General features: G+C 42.4%; 1 protein-coding gene across 1 annotated transcript in view; it reads left to right on the top strand.

Annotated features, from left to right (window-relative positions):
- Window positions 1-18,175, top strand: part of CALCR (calcitonin receptor) — a 39,433-nt gene extending 21,258 nt beyond the window's left edge. Inside the window, exons 6-12 of the mRNA XM_036247311.1 lie at window positions 1,710-1,836; window positions 8,584-8,737; window positions 11,046-11,106; window positions 11,187-11,253; window positions 13,745-13,963; window positions 15,880-15,921; window positions 17,906-18,175. Coding sequence (XP_036103204.1) covers window positions 1,710-1,836; window positions 8,584-8,737; window positions 11,046-11,106; window positions 11,187-11,253; window positions 13,745-13,963; window positions 15,880-15,921; window positions 17,906-18,175 — 940 coding nt within the window. The remainder of the gene's footprint in view (window positions 1-1,709; window positions 1,837-8,583; window positions 8,738-11,045; window positions 11,107-11,186; window positions 11,254-13,744; window positions 13,964-15,879; window positions 15,922-17,905) is intronic.
- Window positions 18,176-19,303: the final 1,128 nt, after the last annotated feature.

The raw sequence follows: 19,303 nt of genomic DNA on the forward strand, positions 1-19,303 counted from the left end.
TATTGAGCTGCCGGGTCCAGAGAGAAGCAGGCAGCTGAGCAGCGCTGCATGACGCATCCATTCACACTTCTTCATTCTGGATAATGTCAACTGTCACTGCTGTAAGCCAGGCTGAACCCAGTAATGAGACCACAGATATTTGCCTCCCAGTGAGAAGAATGAGAAAATGCTATTATGACTGTATGGAAAATGGCAGGTCATAATCTTAGCCATGCAGTATGATGTTTCACATGGCTGAATTTTTTTCTCTTTAAATCCTTAAATGTGCAACCTACTTTTATAGCATTCTTATGAAATCAATTAGGTTCAGTTTATTTAACAGACTTTTCTGCTGCTAAATAAAGTAGCACATGCGTGGGTGTGTGAAAGAGAAAGAGAGACAGAGAGGGAAATTTCTCTAAACCCACTCTGCATTCTACCCCGATCATCAAGTGGCGAATTGTAAAATATTCTGTATTAGCTGTTTACCAATGCTTGTGCTTCCTGAAATTGAAAAATGTAGCTACAATAATCAAAATGTGTTCTCACACATGCCCTCACTACTTAAATTTACTTTTTACTACAGATAATTGACAACTCATTTTCCTTTGATTTGAAAATATAGGAAAATCATTGTAAGTAAACCTAGACCATCCTCACATTTCATTTTTCCTCGGAATTTTCTTTCCAAAATTCCTGGCATTCTAACTTTATTCCATGAAGATGTTTTAGGGATAGTTACTATTATTAATCTTTAGCATCATTAATTTGAATGCCTTAAGTTTTCACATGATGCTAAGCATTTTTTAACAGGGTCAAATATGGTAAATGCAAGATTTATATTTATCTAAGATAATGGTTCCAATTTTGTTATAGCCATTCTACAGGCTCCCTTCATTTGCATTGGAAAGTGAAATAGGATGTTTAATGTAATGTTTATTCATGTGAACACTCACACAAACACATATTACACCTGAACGAAGTGGGGGACAAAGGAATTTAAAAGATCTAACACATTGCTTAGCGCCCAGAAGGTGGCAAACGGCCACGCCAAGGAGGATAGGTATGGGCAGATCCAAACAACAGATGCCCTAATGAGATCCGATCGGAGCCTCGTGACAAGTCTTTGCCTGTGTCTGAGCTCCACCATCAGGAGGAAGTGGAAAGTAGGAATCACAAAGCTGATTCTAGTTGGAATACGAGAAATAAAAAGGTGTTGGAAGGACTGTCAAAAGAGGAGGATACCAGGACACTTGATAAAGGCTGTGTATGTAATGGGTCAAGGACATGGACCCGGTACTTTGTCACAGGCCACCTTGTCCTGACTTCATGCTCTGGTCTCCTATTGGCCGCACAACTTCTGCCTGGTTACATCAATACATAGTCGGCTTTTCATCTGAAGCACACTCCAAACTGCAATGGTTTCTCTTGTAAGAGTTCTACTCTCCATTAATTTCATGACATTTGTTATCATTGAAAGTGATTTTATCACACACTCTTTCACTTGTACAAAGTCACCTGAGGACTGAAAACTATGAGCTACCATGACTGGAAAACTTTCTGAAAAATCAGACCTAGAAGTATGAGTCTCGTACATGGGACCAAGCTTTACTTCTTTCAGTAAGTTCTCTCAACTCTTGCTACAGGGAATATTAAAAATATTACCAAAACAATTTCCCCAGGACCTTGAACATTTTGGCACTGGTTAATGCTGTTGCTTTGTCTTCCAGGAATCTTGGCTGCCAAAGGGTAACTATGCATAAGCACATGTTTCTGACTTACATTCTGAATTCTATTACTATCCTCATCCACCTAATCCAAGTGGTCCCGAACGGAGAGCTCGTGAGCACGGACCCGGTGAGCACTGCCTTCTTTGACTTTAATCTTATTTTTAAAGATGCAGTATTTGTAAATAGTGAACATGGTCTTATTGTTTGGCCTAAGCACCTCTTTATATGTGTAATCATATTTAATTTCACAGTTGAGTTTTGCATTAAGCAAGGCATATCATTTCTATGTAGTTACTGGGAGTAATGGTTATATGCTATAGTAAAGGGCTGGGAAAATTCAGTCATAACCAAATAAGAATTATACAACAGATTGTGAGTTTTTACTACAAATCAGAAATGTATTGACACCTATGGGAAGTGGACTGAGCACACCTTGTTAACATGAACAACACTAGGTATTCCCACTGGCCCAGTGCGTCACTAATGGGTTACAAGTGTGCCTAAATATTAATACCCTCGGCATTCTGGCATTGGCCTGGGCTTGGACCGGTCACTCAGCTACGAATAGCTCTGCATTGACTCGAGTAAGCCATCTACATATTATCCTGTTCTCTATCTGCATGACTTGAAAAAGGCTTAATTCCCCCTCGTTCACTCTTCTCCCAATCTCTGCTGATGAGCCCCGTGAACTGAACTCAAGAAGAAGCCAGAGGGCAAGCCCTTTCTCCAGACCAGGGCAGTGGGGCGGGGTGGGGAGAACATTGGAAAGCACACGCAGAAGCTGTCTAGCACAGAATGAATGGCCGAGGGGTAACTTCATTTCCGTTTCTCTGCCTAACTGTGTTATGCAAGCGTCTGCAGATAGCCTCATCTTTCAAAACTTGCGTTTGACAACTCTGCCAACCCAATGACAAAAATGCGTGAAATCCGCCCAGAGCGTGCATCCTGTGTGAGTGGCATGGCATGGGAAAGCAGCTCGATTACTTCTGATGGAACCACAGTGGGGCTGTGCCCAAAAGGAATTAAGATCCATCTTCTAAAACCATGCCAACTGTCATCTGAGACAAAGTCCTGTCCTACCTGCAGAATGAGAGCCCGTGGGTTTACCTTGATGAGTTTTCTTTTTTAACGTCAATTAATTTTAATAAAAGTAGTTTTATTTTATTTATTTCTCATAAGACCCCAGTGAAGGATGGATAATAACTAGCTGAGTTAGCAGGCACAGTAGAGGCTCATGTCCTCTGTATCATATAGTTAGCGTTGGGATTCGCACCCAGACCTATCACACAGAAGCCCATCCGCTCTCCTCTCCACTGTACGGTGCTTTTGACTGTCTTGTTTACTTCCTTAGGGACATAGCTTCTTAAAGAAAGGGCTCGGCCATTCCCAAGTGAAGATTTTCCATAACTAGACATGGACACTACATTTAACTAGGGAAGTTGACCGCCACTAAGTTTAAAACAGATGTAGAAGCAATTAACTAAGCATCTCTCAACAGTGAAGACTCCAATTTCCAGCGTTCCATTTCTCATTAAGTGTGGAAACATTGAGAAAGTTATCGTCTGTACAAAGTAGGCAGGGAAATGGCAGTTCTCTCATTAAAGAATTAACCCTGGGAGCAGCACTCATTCAAATTATGAAGTATTGTAGACTCCCGAATAGACTCTCGTCTCTCCTGTGGGTCTCACACCCCCCTGCCATACCACCAGCTCACTCTCCGGTTCTTAGCGTGAAGGGGGCTTCTCGTGCATTGTGGAATTGTACCAAACCTGTTATCTTCCTGAAATAGTCTAAATTCGGGATTTTTCTGAGTTCGCTATTAAATTGCAGAGGTCATTTAGCCTTATCCATCAAATGGAAATAATAAATTCTCTCCCACTTATTGCCAAGAGATTGTCTTGGAGTTCCAAAAGAAGCATAAGCTTTTAAAAATTCCCAAGGGCATTAAATTGCAAGGGATTTTTATAAATCCCTTATCTGTAGAACATGACTAGCACTTGATTCTCTCATGTCAATATATTGCTAAATCAAAAGACTTGTCATTTTTAGTTATGCAAAAGCAAACTTCCTAGAAAAAATCTGTAAAGCACTTGAAAGGTAGAATTTAATCCAACCAATCAAGTGTTTTTTTGAGTGCCCAACACTTAAATTTTACTCTCTAGGCTGTACTAAATTTGTATCATTTTGTGAAAATGTCGATGACAATTCCCTTCAATACCTAGGAATGTGCCATGTAACCATGCGTGTGGGGTTCAGTCATTTGTTTACTTCTTTCAAAGTGTGTGTGTGTGTGTGTGTGTGTGTGTGTGTGTGTAAGGTAAATGAAGGAGCAAAAAGTCTGTATGCCTGACAGAGAAGTGTCCTCTCCTCTGAGGATAGATAGAATGAGAATAATCACCGATAACAAGCCACTTGCGATGGCAAATGGGGAATGTTGGTGTGTGAACACACTGTGCCCTCGTTCACATTCCAAATGTCTGTTTGATCCGTAAGGCAGGGCTGGGAAACACGGCCTCTCATCAAATACACGTGTATAGTATAGGCTAGACACAAACAACTGCAGTGAAAAAAATTAAATCATGTTTATAAATTGTGAAACATACACTTAACCCAAAGGAAAAAAATAGGTTCTTTTTTGTAATACTTTCTCTCTTTGAATACAGTTTTGGTTTTCCAGTGAGATTTTGTTCAGTCGCTCATCTAACCCTCCATGTACAAAGCACACACGACTCCTGTCTCTGGGCAAACAAAATTAGTTCAAGAAAGAGCAGGAAAGAACCCGCAAGTACATATGCCTTATATGTTATACATTCTTGAAGCTCCTTATTTATTATTTCCAAGAGGGACACAGGCCTCAAAATTTATGTTTAATCCTCCTTTAAAATGAATACTCTGCCATAACTGTGTTCAGAAAAAACCAATTTGTTGAGCATCTTTTCCCATTCAAAAGATTGTTAGTGAATGGCAGTTGAAACTATACATTCAGCCATCGAGAAAGATGAATTTTTTCCTGTTGTAATATATTTGAATATACAGGGGGTAAACAAGAAATAGGAAAAGTCTACCTTTCCCAGGACTAAAGTTCTCTACCTCTAAAAAGACAGACAAAATAGCATCCAGACAATGAGAATTATGTCATCAATATATCACTAAGTCACATGCAAAATTACATCTTTAAAATTTGTACTTTAAATGAATCGATTGAAATATTGCATTTTGCTTGAAAAATGAACATTTCAGAAAACATTAGATTAAGGTTCTCCATAGCCAAGAAGAGGGGCGAGAGCAAAAAAAAAAAAAACCCAAGAAGAGACACAAAGAAAACACAAACATTGTTTAGAAAAGGAAGTTATTGGAGATCACCAGTCTATAAATATTCATCGAAATTGCAACTAATCTGGAAAACAACCACAGTCATAATTTTTAAAAAGCACAATCTATCAGAAGTTCATCTATCTGTGATTCAGGCATATGTCTGTTTAAAAAAAACAAATATCACAGAATATGTAATTTTTAAAGACACTTTCTCTCCGAAGCAAATAAAAGACAGAGTTATTGGTTATTTTTTCATTTTGACCCAATTCTCATGTCACTGAATCAGCAGCTAAGAGGCAAAAAGATGTTCCTTCCCAGTACCCATGGGAATATATATATATATATATATATATATATATATATATATATAAAGTTATTTCTTGTAAAAGGTGACTTCATCACTCTGAATGTTGTCACACTACTTCTATTAGAGTTTATTTTATTGGGGGCAAAATAAAACAGTGTTCTCACTCCTCAGTGAGGAATCTCTGTGGGTTCGTGGTCCCTGTCCCATCAAAGTAGTTTCTTCCCTTGGAAGTTTTTTGTTAAACAGATTCTCTCCTGTAAAACGAAGCGTGATAATCTTATTCCTTCGCAATATTTTTTTTTTTTTAAGTTAAACGCCAAATAACTCGTGGCATAAATAAGGCTGAATAGATGCTCAGTTTATTGAGTGATGGGAAAATTGCCCATTGTCATTTGTGTCATTGGAGCACTTCATTTCCATCATATCTAAAATTTCATTTTCTTGATCCCTCTGCTTATTTCTTCACGTGGAGAGTCAGGAGGCAGAATTAAAAGCATTATTCTTGCTGCATCTAAAGGAAGCTGGTGGCATACTTGTCATTTTCCGGAAAGAAACGTCTCTCTGAACGTTCTATCTGGGTCTGAAAGGGACAATCCGGGGAGATGGTTGGTTTTCACTGGGAACCTGAGGACTCTGCACCTCAAAAGCCAAAACAATTAAATCACATTTTCTATAACCTCCTGTATAAGGGAAGTCAAATGAGTGTCAACTTCTGAAAAACAAAGTGAATTTCTTCGAATTCTCTTTTGTTCAGGACACTTGAGCCACCAAACTATGTCAGAACTTCATCCTTGGCACAGGACAATCAGCTCAGAAGGGTGCTCAGGGCTGAGGCACGGGAGACCCATGAAACCCAGGGTGCAGAGTGGACTCCTCCTGCCCAACCCAAAGGGTAGTATAGGAATGTAAGGGAGGGGACAGGGACAGCAGAGTTATTGAGGTGAGAGATCAGTGGCAGATAAAGCTAGATTGGAATTATCCATTTGTTAACCTATGGAAGCAATTAGATTGCACATGGAAAAAAAAAAAATGGATTTGAGCAACCATGCAGAGAAAATAATGCCAAAATGTGGTCATGGGATGGTGTATCCCACTCTGGTCATTGATGCTACTTCACGTTACTTACATGTCAAAACCAATAAATGATATTTCAACCAAGATCCTATTGGTGCAGAAAAACATAGAGGACTTCTTCACTGTTTTTAAATTTTATTACTTAAAATTGACCACTTTTGCATATAAATTTTAAGAATTTATTTCTAAAATGTCTACAGGCATCAACCCAATTTCTATTTTCTCGTATCCAGTCCATCTGGGTGGTATCTCTACACAGGAAAGCAGTAGTGTTTAGTGATGCAGTTTCCATAGTGAGTCTTCATCTCAACATTTGATGCTAGCTTTCCCCGCTTTGCAAAGGCATTCCCGAATTTAGTGCAGAACTTCTTATAGATTTGTTTTCATTCTCAAAAAGCTTCCAGCTGAGAGTCAAGGAGTTTTGTACACTCCTTTGGGGCACATTGGTTCCTTGCTAGAACCAGCTGCAGAGCAGTGGTCACGCTGATCCTTGCTGTGCTTCGCTGACTTGCTCCCAATACTGTAGCCTTGTTCTTGCTGGACTACAGGATCTCAGATCCCAGCTCTTCTACTTCCTTGTAGATTATTCTGTAATTTTGAGCAAGTTCCTTCACCTCCTTGTGCCTCACTTTCCCAGTGTGTAAAGTGGAGATAATAGCACCTACCTCATAGAGTTGTTGGTGAGGATTAAATAAACCGATACACCTGAAATCCACAAAACAGGGTCTGGCACATAACGACTCTCAACTGTTAACTATTGTTATTTATATTATAGTTGTTACCATTGTCATGAAGCCTGAAGCCCTTGCCATTTTCTGTGGCATTCAGTTTCATGTCTGTGTCACACAGCACAGGAGATGTGGAAACTCAGAGCATTAGTAAAATAACTGCCTCGACCCAAGAGGGACTAAGTGTAAAAGCAGAATGCAGAGAACACTCAGAGGTTTGCAAACCACAAATAATCCAAAGGGCTGAGACTATAAAACTAAATCAGTCATGGCTTGCAAACCGCCAGAGAAGCGTGATATGATATGCTCATTACACCATATAGACAAAGACCCTTGAGCATAACGAGCTGTTAATGGTTATTCCCTGCCTCACTGCTACCAGGCTTGACCTTCCATCGTGCAGTGTCCTGCTTTCCTGTTTACTGGAGTTTTGTTTGCTGACCACTTACAGAATGCTTCCTTTGCCCATTTCTGGGTCATCTTCCAATGTACACGCCGAATCATGCCTGCAGTTCCACAGATTCAAGTTCATTTTCTCTCAGGCTTTATCAGAAATCAGCTCAGGATTGCACGGCAGACTCACATTTAACTGAACATGTTATGCCTTTGGAGTCCTCTGGAGAAACTTCAGTATGTCCCTACACAGTTAGGTAACGCTGACTTTCTGCCTGGCGGAGTTTCCTCTTCATTCAGCCAGCTTTAAAGAATGAACAAGCTGACAGTTTTCAAGTTGATAGGAGAGCCTTTTTGCCCCTTAGTGTATCAGCTATACTAATTTCTTGACAGAGTTCCTTACTTCCTCCTCGTGAAGTTTAGGGACACGTGTGAACCCAAGTCAGGACGTTTGCCATCGCACTGTGATCCCCCCAGAACAGAAGTGTAGCTCTTTGATGGTTATATTATCAGCACTAGAAGGCCAGCAAGTAACCCAAATAGGAGTCATCAGTTGGGTTCAGCGTAGCTCCTGGATCATATATGACAAATTTATCACATGGTTATCTCCTCTTTGTGGCTAAAGAGATATTACCAACATATCAATGAACTTCAGGAGCAGCATTGACAATTTCTGGGTTATTCGCCTCATTGGCCATAGAAAAGGGGCTAGAAAAGTCATGTGACAAATCTATGGCTGCTCTTAAAAAATTATGGTTATCTGACTCATTGCAGAAAAATAAATTAGTCTATACAAGTCACCAGCATGTAACAGGAAAAGAGCATTTTAGGGACTAGGCTTCCATTCCCCTAGATGGCTGTTTATATGCAGTACTAAGGACCTATGCACAATGACTCTGATTTGCGGATACAGAGGGTGGTGCGTGTTACCAGGTGCGTGGAGAAGCAGAACGCAGACAGAATGCAGATACTTTGGCTCATTTTCACATTTACCCCCTTTTCACTGTCAGATCCTTGTCCGTGTCTTCCACTGAGTATCTCCATTTCTTTTTGACAGCTGAGCTGCAAGATTTTGAATTTTATCAACCAGTACATGATGGCGTGCAATTATTTCTGGATGCTCTGTGAAGGGATCTATCTTCACACACTCATTGTGGTGGCCGTGTTCACTGAGAAACAGCACATGAAGTGGTATTATCTCTTGGGCTGGGGTATGTATTTCCTCCAACTGAGTTTTGAGTCACCTTCTCCTCTGTCTGTATATTTATAATCTTCTTCTAGTCTTGGCCTCAGAGAACAATCAGGGACCTGGGTCCTTTAAGGAATGAGGAGACAGCAGATGTTGGAAGAAGTTCAGTCTCCCAGAGAGCTTGGTAGAAGCCCTTCTGCAAGTTTATACAGACTGTGATGAACACAGGGGTCAGTGCAGAGATGGAGGGGGATGATTATGATTGTCTTCAGGTGACCCAGCATTCCTGATTGAGAGAAGATCTGATCAGGCCCCCTTCGGTTTTATTTATCACCTGTTTGAAGAGCAAAGGAGAATTCCACATTTTGAATCCTGTTTGTCCTCCACCCTGGCCCCACATCCCTTCCTCAAGGACATTCTTTCTTGTCAATCCATCAACAGGATTCCTACAATGAAAAGACAAGAAGTGGAGTCTAGATGAGCAATAGATTTAACCACATGGGCCTCCAAATAGAGCACATCTGACTTCATAGCACATGGCAATGGTTATGAAAAGCCTGTGGCTGGATTGCTTAATGTGCGAAGGTCTGTGAGGACTTTAGAATTGTTCCCCTTCTCCCAGGGCTGCTAACGGTCTAGCTCCTCTGGTGGAAAGGGAGCAGATAGTGACGTAGAGAGAGGGGAAAGGCTCTGGGACAAAGACACATGCTGCTTTACTTAAAAATAAAAATCCCACGAGACTCCCAAACCAGAGGAGGACTCTTACTACAGAAAGGGTGCCCTTGCTCTGCATTGACTCCTGGAGAGAGGCTGTGGAGTTTCTTCAACTAAGCCTGCCCTTTAAAGCAGCATTTTGGGAAGCTCCTAAAAATACTGGTAAGAGAGAAAGGATTACTGAGAATGGAGGACAATCCAAAAGATGTCTAAAAACATCAACCTTTGTATTTAAAACCCTGCCCAAAAGGCATATCATACAGTTGTTTAGAAATGTGTCTAGAAAGTCATAAGCAGCTCAAGTCTTTCCCCCAATGTATCCCAGGGCTGGCCCTGGGCAATATTTGTTTTTATAACTCCCCTCCCTAACAGAAATACTTGGATTTTAACCAACCATATGACCCAAACCCAATGAGATAATCCTATAATGGTGGGTCGATGGGGCAGATATTTGGGGTGTGACATTCTGCAGAGATGAGGGCACCCGGGAAGGAACAATTTATACTGCTCTTTCCATACTGTTACATTGTAAATTAGTCACAGAACTTCAGCATCATTGCATGCAGGTCAATGAAGACATCTGCTTAACATGCACAAACAATTCAAAGGAAAAAAGGAATAAGCTCTTTAGCTGTATCAAAAAGAATGTAATGAGGCCTGGCTGGGTGGCTCAATTGGTTGGAGCATCATGCCATACACCAAAAGGTTGTGGGTTCAATTCCTGATCAGGAAACATACGTAGTTTGTAGGTTCGATCCCCAGTCAGACACACACAGGAAGTAACCAATTGATGTTTCTCTCGCACATAGATTTTTCTCTCTTTCTCTCTCTCTCTTCCTTCCTCTCTCTCTCTCTCTCAAATCAATAAACATATCCTTGGGTGAGGATTAAAAAATAAAAGTGCAGAAAAAGAGGTATCCTGTCTAGAGGAAGGCCAAGAGCCTTAGGGATTAGAAGATTAGGGGTTTATACTCCTCTCCATATTATGTAAGAAACACATTTTCTTTTCTACAAAAGGATGAGATGGGAGTGAGATCTCGATATGCCTCTGTGGTTGTCTAACTAAAAGTACATATTTCAGAATAAGTCCAGAGAATGAATTTCTCTAAACCCAAGTGGGGGAATAGTATGTTAGAACTGCTGTGGATGCAACACAATTATGTTTTGTGGAAATAGTCAAACTCAGAATTCTTTCAGGTCAAACATTTAATCGATGTTCGTATTGAATTATATGCTTCATGGGTTTAGAAGGCAAGGTTGTTCTCTGGTGAAAACTCAATACTTTCAGGCATTCTCTTTTTGCATATAATTCACAAAAATCAAAGCGTGTAGGTCTAATTCACTTCTGAGACACATTTCTTAATCTGATAATAATTTAAAAACTCATTCTACACATTTCTCAACCAAATTAAATAATAATCTATTGCACATGGGTACATCTGAGGGGAAAAAAAGATTTTTTTTCCTTATGGAAATCACAACTTTAGGTTGATTGCATAGAGATGTTAAATTTTCCACTTTTTTTTTTTTAAAGTAAATTACTATTTTCCAAGCAACTGTAGTTATAGCTTATGACCAAGAAATTGGGTGTAATTTGTCCTTTCTCACATTTTCAGGGTTCCCATTGGTGCCAACTACTATCCATGCTATTACCAGGGTGATGTACTTCAATGACAAGTAAGTACTGTGGTGGTTTTCAGTTAACATTTGTAAGTAAAATGTGTCTGTGTTGATGTATTCTCCCCCCTGTTTTCCAGCTGCTGGCTGAGTGCAGAGACTCATTTGCTTTACATCATCCACGGCCCTGTCATGGCAGCATTAGTGGTGAGAACTGCTTTTTAAGTCTGTTATTAACAATGTTACCTCTGGGGATTTCTTTGAAGATGGTGCTATATAGCATATATATATTATAACTTTCCAATGAAGCTCATTTCATGATAATATATAAGAAAAAGAACAATTTGGTTTGAAAGTCTTCCATTGGGAAAAAATCATTCTTATTTAATAAAATTGGGGGCAGTGCATAAGTTCATTTCTATACACCCTATGACAACTGTATAGTTTTTTGTTTTTGTTTTTAACAATGTGATCATTAAATTCTCCTAAAGGTTAGGATCAAGGGCTGAGGAATGATAAAGGTGTTGAGGATAAGAAAGTGGGAGACCACAAAGTCCCCCTGCACCTTTTTCCCTGGGCTCTGCCAAACAAAGCTATCTTCCACTTTACCTATGATACACAAGCCATCACCCTAACTATCAACGATCGGCACCTAGGAGATTTCATGCACTTCCCACACATCGCCATGATGTTTCTAAGAGCAGCCCTCAAAGCAGGTGCATCATCAGGACATTTTGCTCATTAGGAAGACTCAAGTGAACTCACCCCAAATCACATGACTAGTAAGAAGTTGGGTTGGGAGAGAATATGACTGTCTTAATCTATACTCAACTTCTCTATTTATACCCTTGGTTTACTATGTGTTAGTCAGCCTCAAAACCATCAAATTGAATATTTAGACATTATTTTTCTCATTAACCACAATGTTTTGTTCAAATAAGAGTGAGAAAAATAAAAAGCATCTGAGTCATGGACCGTGTTCTGCCCCTGCACTGAAGAAGCATCCATTTGTAACTGGCCAAACTGGATTATCATGCAGGCTGTCTTCTAACTTTCCCGGCCTTTCCAATGCAAATCCTCTCTCTTTTGCCCGTTTTCCATGTAATGATGTACCTACTAGTCCAACTGTCCTCAAGAGGACCCACAGACATAGGTCTTGAATATTCACAATTCCCCATAAAAATGCAATTATTACTAAAGGTCTCTTTTCTTAAAATGTTGAGGCAATGACATTTATTTATATTTCAGGTAGTGGAAATCATTCCAATTATTTTAAAATAAATTATTAATTATATTCTAACAAACACTTTGGTTCAAAACTATCCTCGCAGCTGAAAAGAGTTGTGCCCCCCAGAATGGCTAATGTGGAAAAAGTGACCATCCAAGGGCTGGCCAGGCACAGGGCAGTCGGAGTTCCCCTGGAGTGCCGGAACACAAATCGAGCCCCCTTTGGAACACAGTGTGGCAGTGTCTTAGAAAGTCGAACATACACTTACCATAGGAACAGGCAATGCCACTCCTGGGTACTTATTTAAGAGAAACAAAAACACATGTCTACACAAAGACTCGTGTACAAAAATATCCATCATGTTTATTCACAATAGTGAAATAGTGGAAACCATTCTACGTCCATCAGCAGGAAAATAAATGAACAAATAATATGTGTCATTCATATAACGGAGTACTGCTCAACAATAAAAACAAATGAAATGCCAGTGTACACGACATGGGTGAATCTCGCAGGCTGTGTGTGAACCCAGAGAAGCAGGCACACAAAAAGCACCTGGGGGTGAGGGGACGCTGTAAAGAGGCAGGAGGGAACTCTCTGAGGTGACGGAAACTCTCCTTCTTGTTTCCAGGGGATGTTATACAGGGCGTACATTTGTCTAAACGTCTTGAATGTAAACGTAAAGAATCCTTTTTATTGAACATACATTATACCTCTAGGGAGTTATTTTCTTTTCAAAGTGTCCTTTAAAACTAGAAGGCTGGGTCAGCTGTCTCCACCACATGAACTTGACAAATGAGAATGTCAGCCCTCCTTACACCCTCAATTAAGTAGTCCCGGCTGTGGGACATCTTCATAATGAAAAGACAAGAGAGTAAGAGCTAAAGTGTTACCCCTTTGTGAAAGTAAAAATCAAAATAAAGAATAAACACCCTCACCATGGCCGGTTCGGCTTAGCAGTTAGAGTGTTGACCCATGGACTGAATGGTCTTGGGTTCGATTCCAAGTCAAGGGCACGTACCTGGGTTGGAGGTTTGCTCCCCCGCCCTGGTCGGGGTTGTGCCGGAGGCAGACAATTGATATGTCTCCCTCACGTCGACATTTCTCTGATGTTTCTCTCCCCCACCCTTATACTCTATCTAAAAATCAATGGAAAAATATCCTTAGGTGAGGATTAACAAAAAAAAAAAAAAAAAGAAAGAATAAACACCCTCATTAGAGTCGAACCTAATATATTTACATGTGCAGGAAAAGATTTACTCATTTAAGGGAAAACCAGGACATTTTAATTCAGGTCTGGAAGGCTGTTGGTTGTAGGGATGCTCAGCGACCCAGCATCCTACCGGGCAGTCTCACGCCCTGTGCAGGGGCATCTGCTCCTCACACTGGAGAACGAATTGAGGGAAATGGGCGTCCTTCTGTGGCATTGACCTGGACGCTCTGCTTGTCCATCACGTCATATCTTTGCAGATCAACTTCTTCTTTCTGCTCAACATCGTCCGTGTGCTGGTGAAGAAGATGAGGGAGACCCAGCAGGCCGACTCGCACATGTACCTGAAGGCAGTGAGGGCCACTCTGTTCCTGGTGCCCCTGCTGGGCGTCCAGTTCGTCGTCTTTCCCTGGAGGCCCACCGGCAAGATTCTCGGCCAAATCTATGACTACGTGATGCATTTTCTGATTCATTTCCAGGTGAGGAAGCCGCCGGTGTGTTCATTCCCCGACTTGCTCAGCTGGTTGACGCAGGACGATCAATTTCCTGGGGCTCACTGTGACTAGAAGGACCCTGTCGACCAAATGTCACCTGGAAAGGATTCTCACTGCCTGCTTTTCTGTTTTTCTAATCTTGAAGATGGAAACAGGGAAGGCTGGGCTTTGAGAAACACCTTTCTGAGGACAGATATTTGTCCGCGGACCGAGCCGTGACACAGAGCTGAGGTCGGAACTTCTGCCTGCACAGTTTTCGACCTCCCGTCCCCTCCCCGGGATTTTGGAGGCCATCCCCGTTTCTGTTTCACCGAAGTGAGTTCTGAAGAACAGCATACCCATGCCAACCCGTTTCCCAGCCAAGGATCAATATAGTCGCTCAAGTCATGAAAACAGCGAGAGAGGCAGGTGTTTCTATCGGTATGAAAAGCTTCCCCTGGGCACGAGCTGGAAGCTACGCCTCTTCAGCTGGCGTCCAGTTTTCAACGACTGCGTCTGACTGCGCTGACCGTGGGGGGAGGGGTCGGAACCCCGGAATTCCTGCAGTGTTAGGCACACCCCAGAGACAACCTCACACTGTCTAATCCACGCTGAACAATTACAGTTCCCATGTATGAAGTGCTTAATGTTCGAGGGAAGTATTATTATGCCTATTTTACAGATAAGAAAGTTGAATTTTCTGGTTAGAGGCAAAGTCAGGAAATCTAACACTAAGGCCTATGCTCTAAAATCTCATAATTTACAGCCTCCAAGTCAACAAGCCCGGGGAAAGTGGTGAAGAAAATGGCTTTTGGGAAGCACATTGTTGCTTTGGCTTCCCTGTTAATCCCAGGGCCCTCCGCTGGTCCCACCCGCATCTCCTCCCTGCTCGGCAATTTTCAGAATCTCCTTTCCGAAGTAAACACTGAATCGGTTTTGCCAGGGGGTGCCATGAATCTGCACAGAGCCGTTCCTGTCTTCTGCTCGGTCCCCCTCCACGGTCAGAGGGTGTCAGGAATCCACCCGTCACAGCTCAGTGACCACAAAGGGACGTGTACCCAGATCTCTCCTCACATGGGAGAGAACAGAGTGGGTGCTCAGGGGCTTGCCCATATCTGCCACACAGGAGTGCAGAACGGATGCCCTGTTTCCATTCACTCTGCCCCAGATCCAAAGCCCCACAGAAGGCACAGCGCAGGGTATTTTAAAGGAGGTTGGGACCTGGGAAGTCCTCAGGCAGCGGTGAGCCGGCTGCAGGCTCCTGGGCCACCGTGTTGCTGTTTCAATGATAATTTCAAGGTAATTATATTTTCTCCTCCTGAGGGTCAAAATGAATGGGGCTAAAGAGGAAGTTTAGGGATTGTTTTGATAATCTAATCATTGCTTTGGCCATGTCTACAGACAATTAAAGTTAAAGGTAAGGGAGCTTCTGAGTAGTGGCCAGGACCCCAGAGTTCACTGAGTGCGTGTCCTTATTTGAGAGACACACTTGGCTGTGGGTACAGCCTGCACTAGTTCACCACGAGGGCACAGGGCACAGGCACCGTGACGCGCGTGCTTGCAAACATTTTCTCTGCTGAACTCTACAAGATGTCAGTTTTAAAAAAATGTTCAGGGCAAAAAGTTCTTTTCAAATCCACTCAAATCAGCATATTCTGCTGTAAATCTCCATGTTAAAGGCAGCAATATCATTAACCAGATTGACTAGAGCTGTGCTTCTAACCAAACGATAGCATTCTTCTAACAAGAAAAACAGAATTCGAAGGGAATATCCTTCAGGGAAGCACCTAACGTTGAGTGGCAGTCACTGCCTGTCATGGGCTTTGACTAGACGTTCCTCTGCAGGTGGTCTATTTATATGGATGGCTAAACCATGTCATGCACACAAAAGTAACTCGACTCTACCCTCCTCCTCTTTCCAGGGCTTCTTCGTTGCGGTGATTTACTGCTTCTACAACAGCAACGTAAGCATGCCTTTCACCTACCACCCCTCCTTTCTAGACAGCAGCACTGCACAGTCTCCAGAGCGCCTCTTTCATCTGGTCCCACGTCTGCATTCTCAGGGTCACGTGACTAGTGGGGTTGTGTGTGTTACCACCGCTGCCAGCAGAATCTTGTTTATGCTCCTGGGGTACAATTGCAGATATTATTCGGGCAGGCAGCTGAGCCATGGTGTGCTCGGACTGCACCCTGGGCAGCAATCGTGAAAGCCAGAGCGCAGCCCGGAAGTGCTAGATGATCAGGGAGGTACTTGACTGTCCCAAACTCAGCCACATTGACCGAAGATCTTTGGGGGTCAGAGAGCAGAGAAGACAGCAGAAAAAGAAGGGGATTACTGCTGATATGCACCAGCACCACTCTTAGTGATTTAAATAACCTCAGTAAATCTAACCAGTAGCTCTGTAAATGCGGGGTGTGCTCCCCTCTCTGTAAAGGAGAATGCTCTCAGTTAAAGACAACAAAAAACATGGAGCAAAGTAACTGGGACTCAGACCCAAAGAGCAGTCTTTGGGACATGTGTTCAAACACTCGCTGCCGTCCTCCTGCGTGTGCCATGACCACCAGGAACAAGTCCTGTTTCCACTTCATTGCAGACGCAATGGACCGCTCCGTGCGGTGGACACTGCGGCTGGAGGCACGGTCGGTCGGTCGGAAGCACGGGCTTCACCGGGGACGGTGGCTCTGCCACATTCCAGCTGTCCGGCCACAGACACATGACCAGTGCCACACCCTCTTGACTTGCCCTTAAATGAATCATTTCACTGTTTTCCCTTTTCCTGAGGAAAATATTTAAAACTATAGGACAAACACTAATAATTACATGGAGAGATTGTGACTCTACTATCTGTAGAAAAGATGTATTTGCCACAGAAACATTTAGCCTTCTTCATCGGGCCTCCCGTTGTGTAACGTCATAGATTGTGCTGTTGTTTCTGTCTCCTTTCAGATGTACACATGTGGAGATGAACTGGCACTCCACAGTCAACTCCTCACATGCTTCGCCTGATGGCACACCAGTTCCAGACCCCCCCTGTGTGCCCCGCACTGTTTAAGTGTCATATTCAAAGTTGGCCGCAAAACACAGGATGTGTTAATAAACTGATGCAAATATTTCGGATAGTTTGTCTTATAGAACAGATAGTGCAGCCATAATCTCTTATGTTTTAGTTTTGTTCAGCGATAGAGAAAAGCGAAAAGTTTAGGAGACAGGAAGGATGAACTTAACTACTAAATTGAATCTGGTTCTGTAAAAATCGAGCCAGATGAGCCAATGGATGGCCCCTGGTGGCGTTTTCCGCGGCGGTTACTGGAGTTTTCATATTTAGAACTTCTCCCCTTCTTGAGTGTTATAGCCAGTGTATCACATTTATAAAGCAAGTTTGGTAAGTTTGTTTACGTGTCAGAAGTCTTCCCATAGAAAGAGATCGTTTTATTCCGAAGAGAGTGTCACTCCGTGAACTGGAGGCTTATCTAGCACACCCCGTTTCCAGCCATGTGGGCTAAAGGAAAATCAACAGAATCATCATAAAATCCACAGCTCTGCAATGGTTTACAGATACATTTTCATGGCCAATAATGCAGAGATGTAGATAAAAGCTTCTGCCTTATCAGAGGTGGCAGCAGATAAACGTTTCCCAGCTCTTCCCCCCTAATATGATGGGTATGCCATATATGAATGTGAAACCCAGTCAAATGTCCTTCCTTGGACCCGAGAGCTCAAGAAGAAGCCTTTGCACAGTAGCAGTCGCCTCGCCCGCGGTGGCTGAGGGGACAAGCCGGTGCTCCGGCTCGAGACCCCCCTGCGCAGCCGGAGCAGGCACCCAGCAGCCTGTGGATCCGAACTGAGATTCAAGCCAACCCCTTGGGCCTCTGACACACTGTGCGCCTAAGCTCGTCTCGGGTAATTTCTGACAATTATATGACAACGAGACTCCCTTTCCCTTCCAGGTCCAAGCCACCCTGAAGCGCCAGTGGAATCTCCTGAAAATCCAATGGAGCCAGCGCTACGGGCGCCCCAACCGCAACCGCAGGCGCCCCGATTACAACGCTGTGCTGGCGGCCGCGGCCGCTGCCGCCGCGGCCCAGGCGGACGCCGGCGGCCTCCCCGTGTACATCTGCCATCAGGAGCCCAGGAACAACGAAGCCGCCATCAACCTGGGCGAGGAGGTCCCCGAGGCCATCCCCATGGAAGTCATAGAGCAGGAGTCATGCGCTTAAATGTGAAGTAAACACAACATCATGATCTCTGAGCCTTCATGTCCTGGGAGAAAATCCAACCATGCTTTTAAAGTGATTTCCATCCTCCCAGGAGCCAGACATATCATTCGTGAAGAATTAAGTGATTTTGTCCATAGTGAAACTAAAGAATGTTCTTCTTGGTACTATTGCTACGGGAGACGGTCTAAGGAATGGAGTCTCCCACTGCAACACTTGTGAATTCCATCTTTCATCCAGTGCTGAAATGCAGGTGTCGTGCAAGCAAAGTATCCAAGAAAAACACAATTCAATTGGACTTAGTTCAGATACAGGGTGCTCCTTGTTAATCTTGAGCCATTTATACCTTAACAAATTAAAATCACTGTCAATATTTTAATTTTTAACTCTAAATTTTGAATTAGAATATTGCTGTATTTGGCTATGGATCTAATTTTTAATTTTTTTATTTCAATCAATTCTGAGGTTACTCAGATGTGTTACCATCCACAGTGTAAACCACACAGATTACAACGTGACCTCTGCCAGACAAAGTGGCTTTCTAGCACAGAGGTGACTAAGATACAATGTTTTGAATGAAAACAAAACAAAACAAAAGACACTGAGTCAATTTGCTCAAAACACGAGACGGGCCAATTTGTGAATTGATTTATTAATATTGTATATTCAGCCTGGTTTGGGATAATCCTGTCCACTAGGCAACCCTAACTTTTGTAAGGAATTGACCTTCATGTTGAATGTGCTTTGGTCGCTGACATTTGCAAAGTGGAAGGTCACGAAGAATCCTTTGCTAAATTTTTCATAAAACTGCCAAAAATAGAATACCTAGTGGAAGAGAATATTCTCTTTAAAGAGAGTTTTCTACTTTCCTAAGCTCCAGGATTTGTAAAGCAAACCACTCCAAAGTTTATAAAGCCAATTACCTCTTGCCCTTGGGTGCTATCTAGCAGTAAAAGATAATTTAAGACTGGTCATTAAAGGACTCATCATATAAATCCATTAACTGCCTTCACCCAGCTTCATAGCTTAACAAGATCTCAGTCTTTTCTAGGAAGATTCAGGACGGCTGATTAGAAATCAGTTTGTAGTTGACCTCTGTTTGCTATAATTAGCAAAACCAGAGGAGGAAAA

The sequence above is a fragment of the Molossus molossus genome, unplaced genomic scaffold, assembly GCF_014108415.1.
Source record: "Molossus molossus isolate mMolMol1 unplaced genomic scaffold, mMolMol1.p scaffold_m16_p_7, whole genome shotgun sequence".
NCBI lineage: Eukaryota > Metazoa > Chordata > Mammalia > Chiroptera > Molossidae > Molossus > Molossus molossus.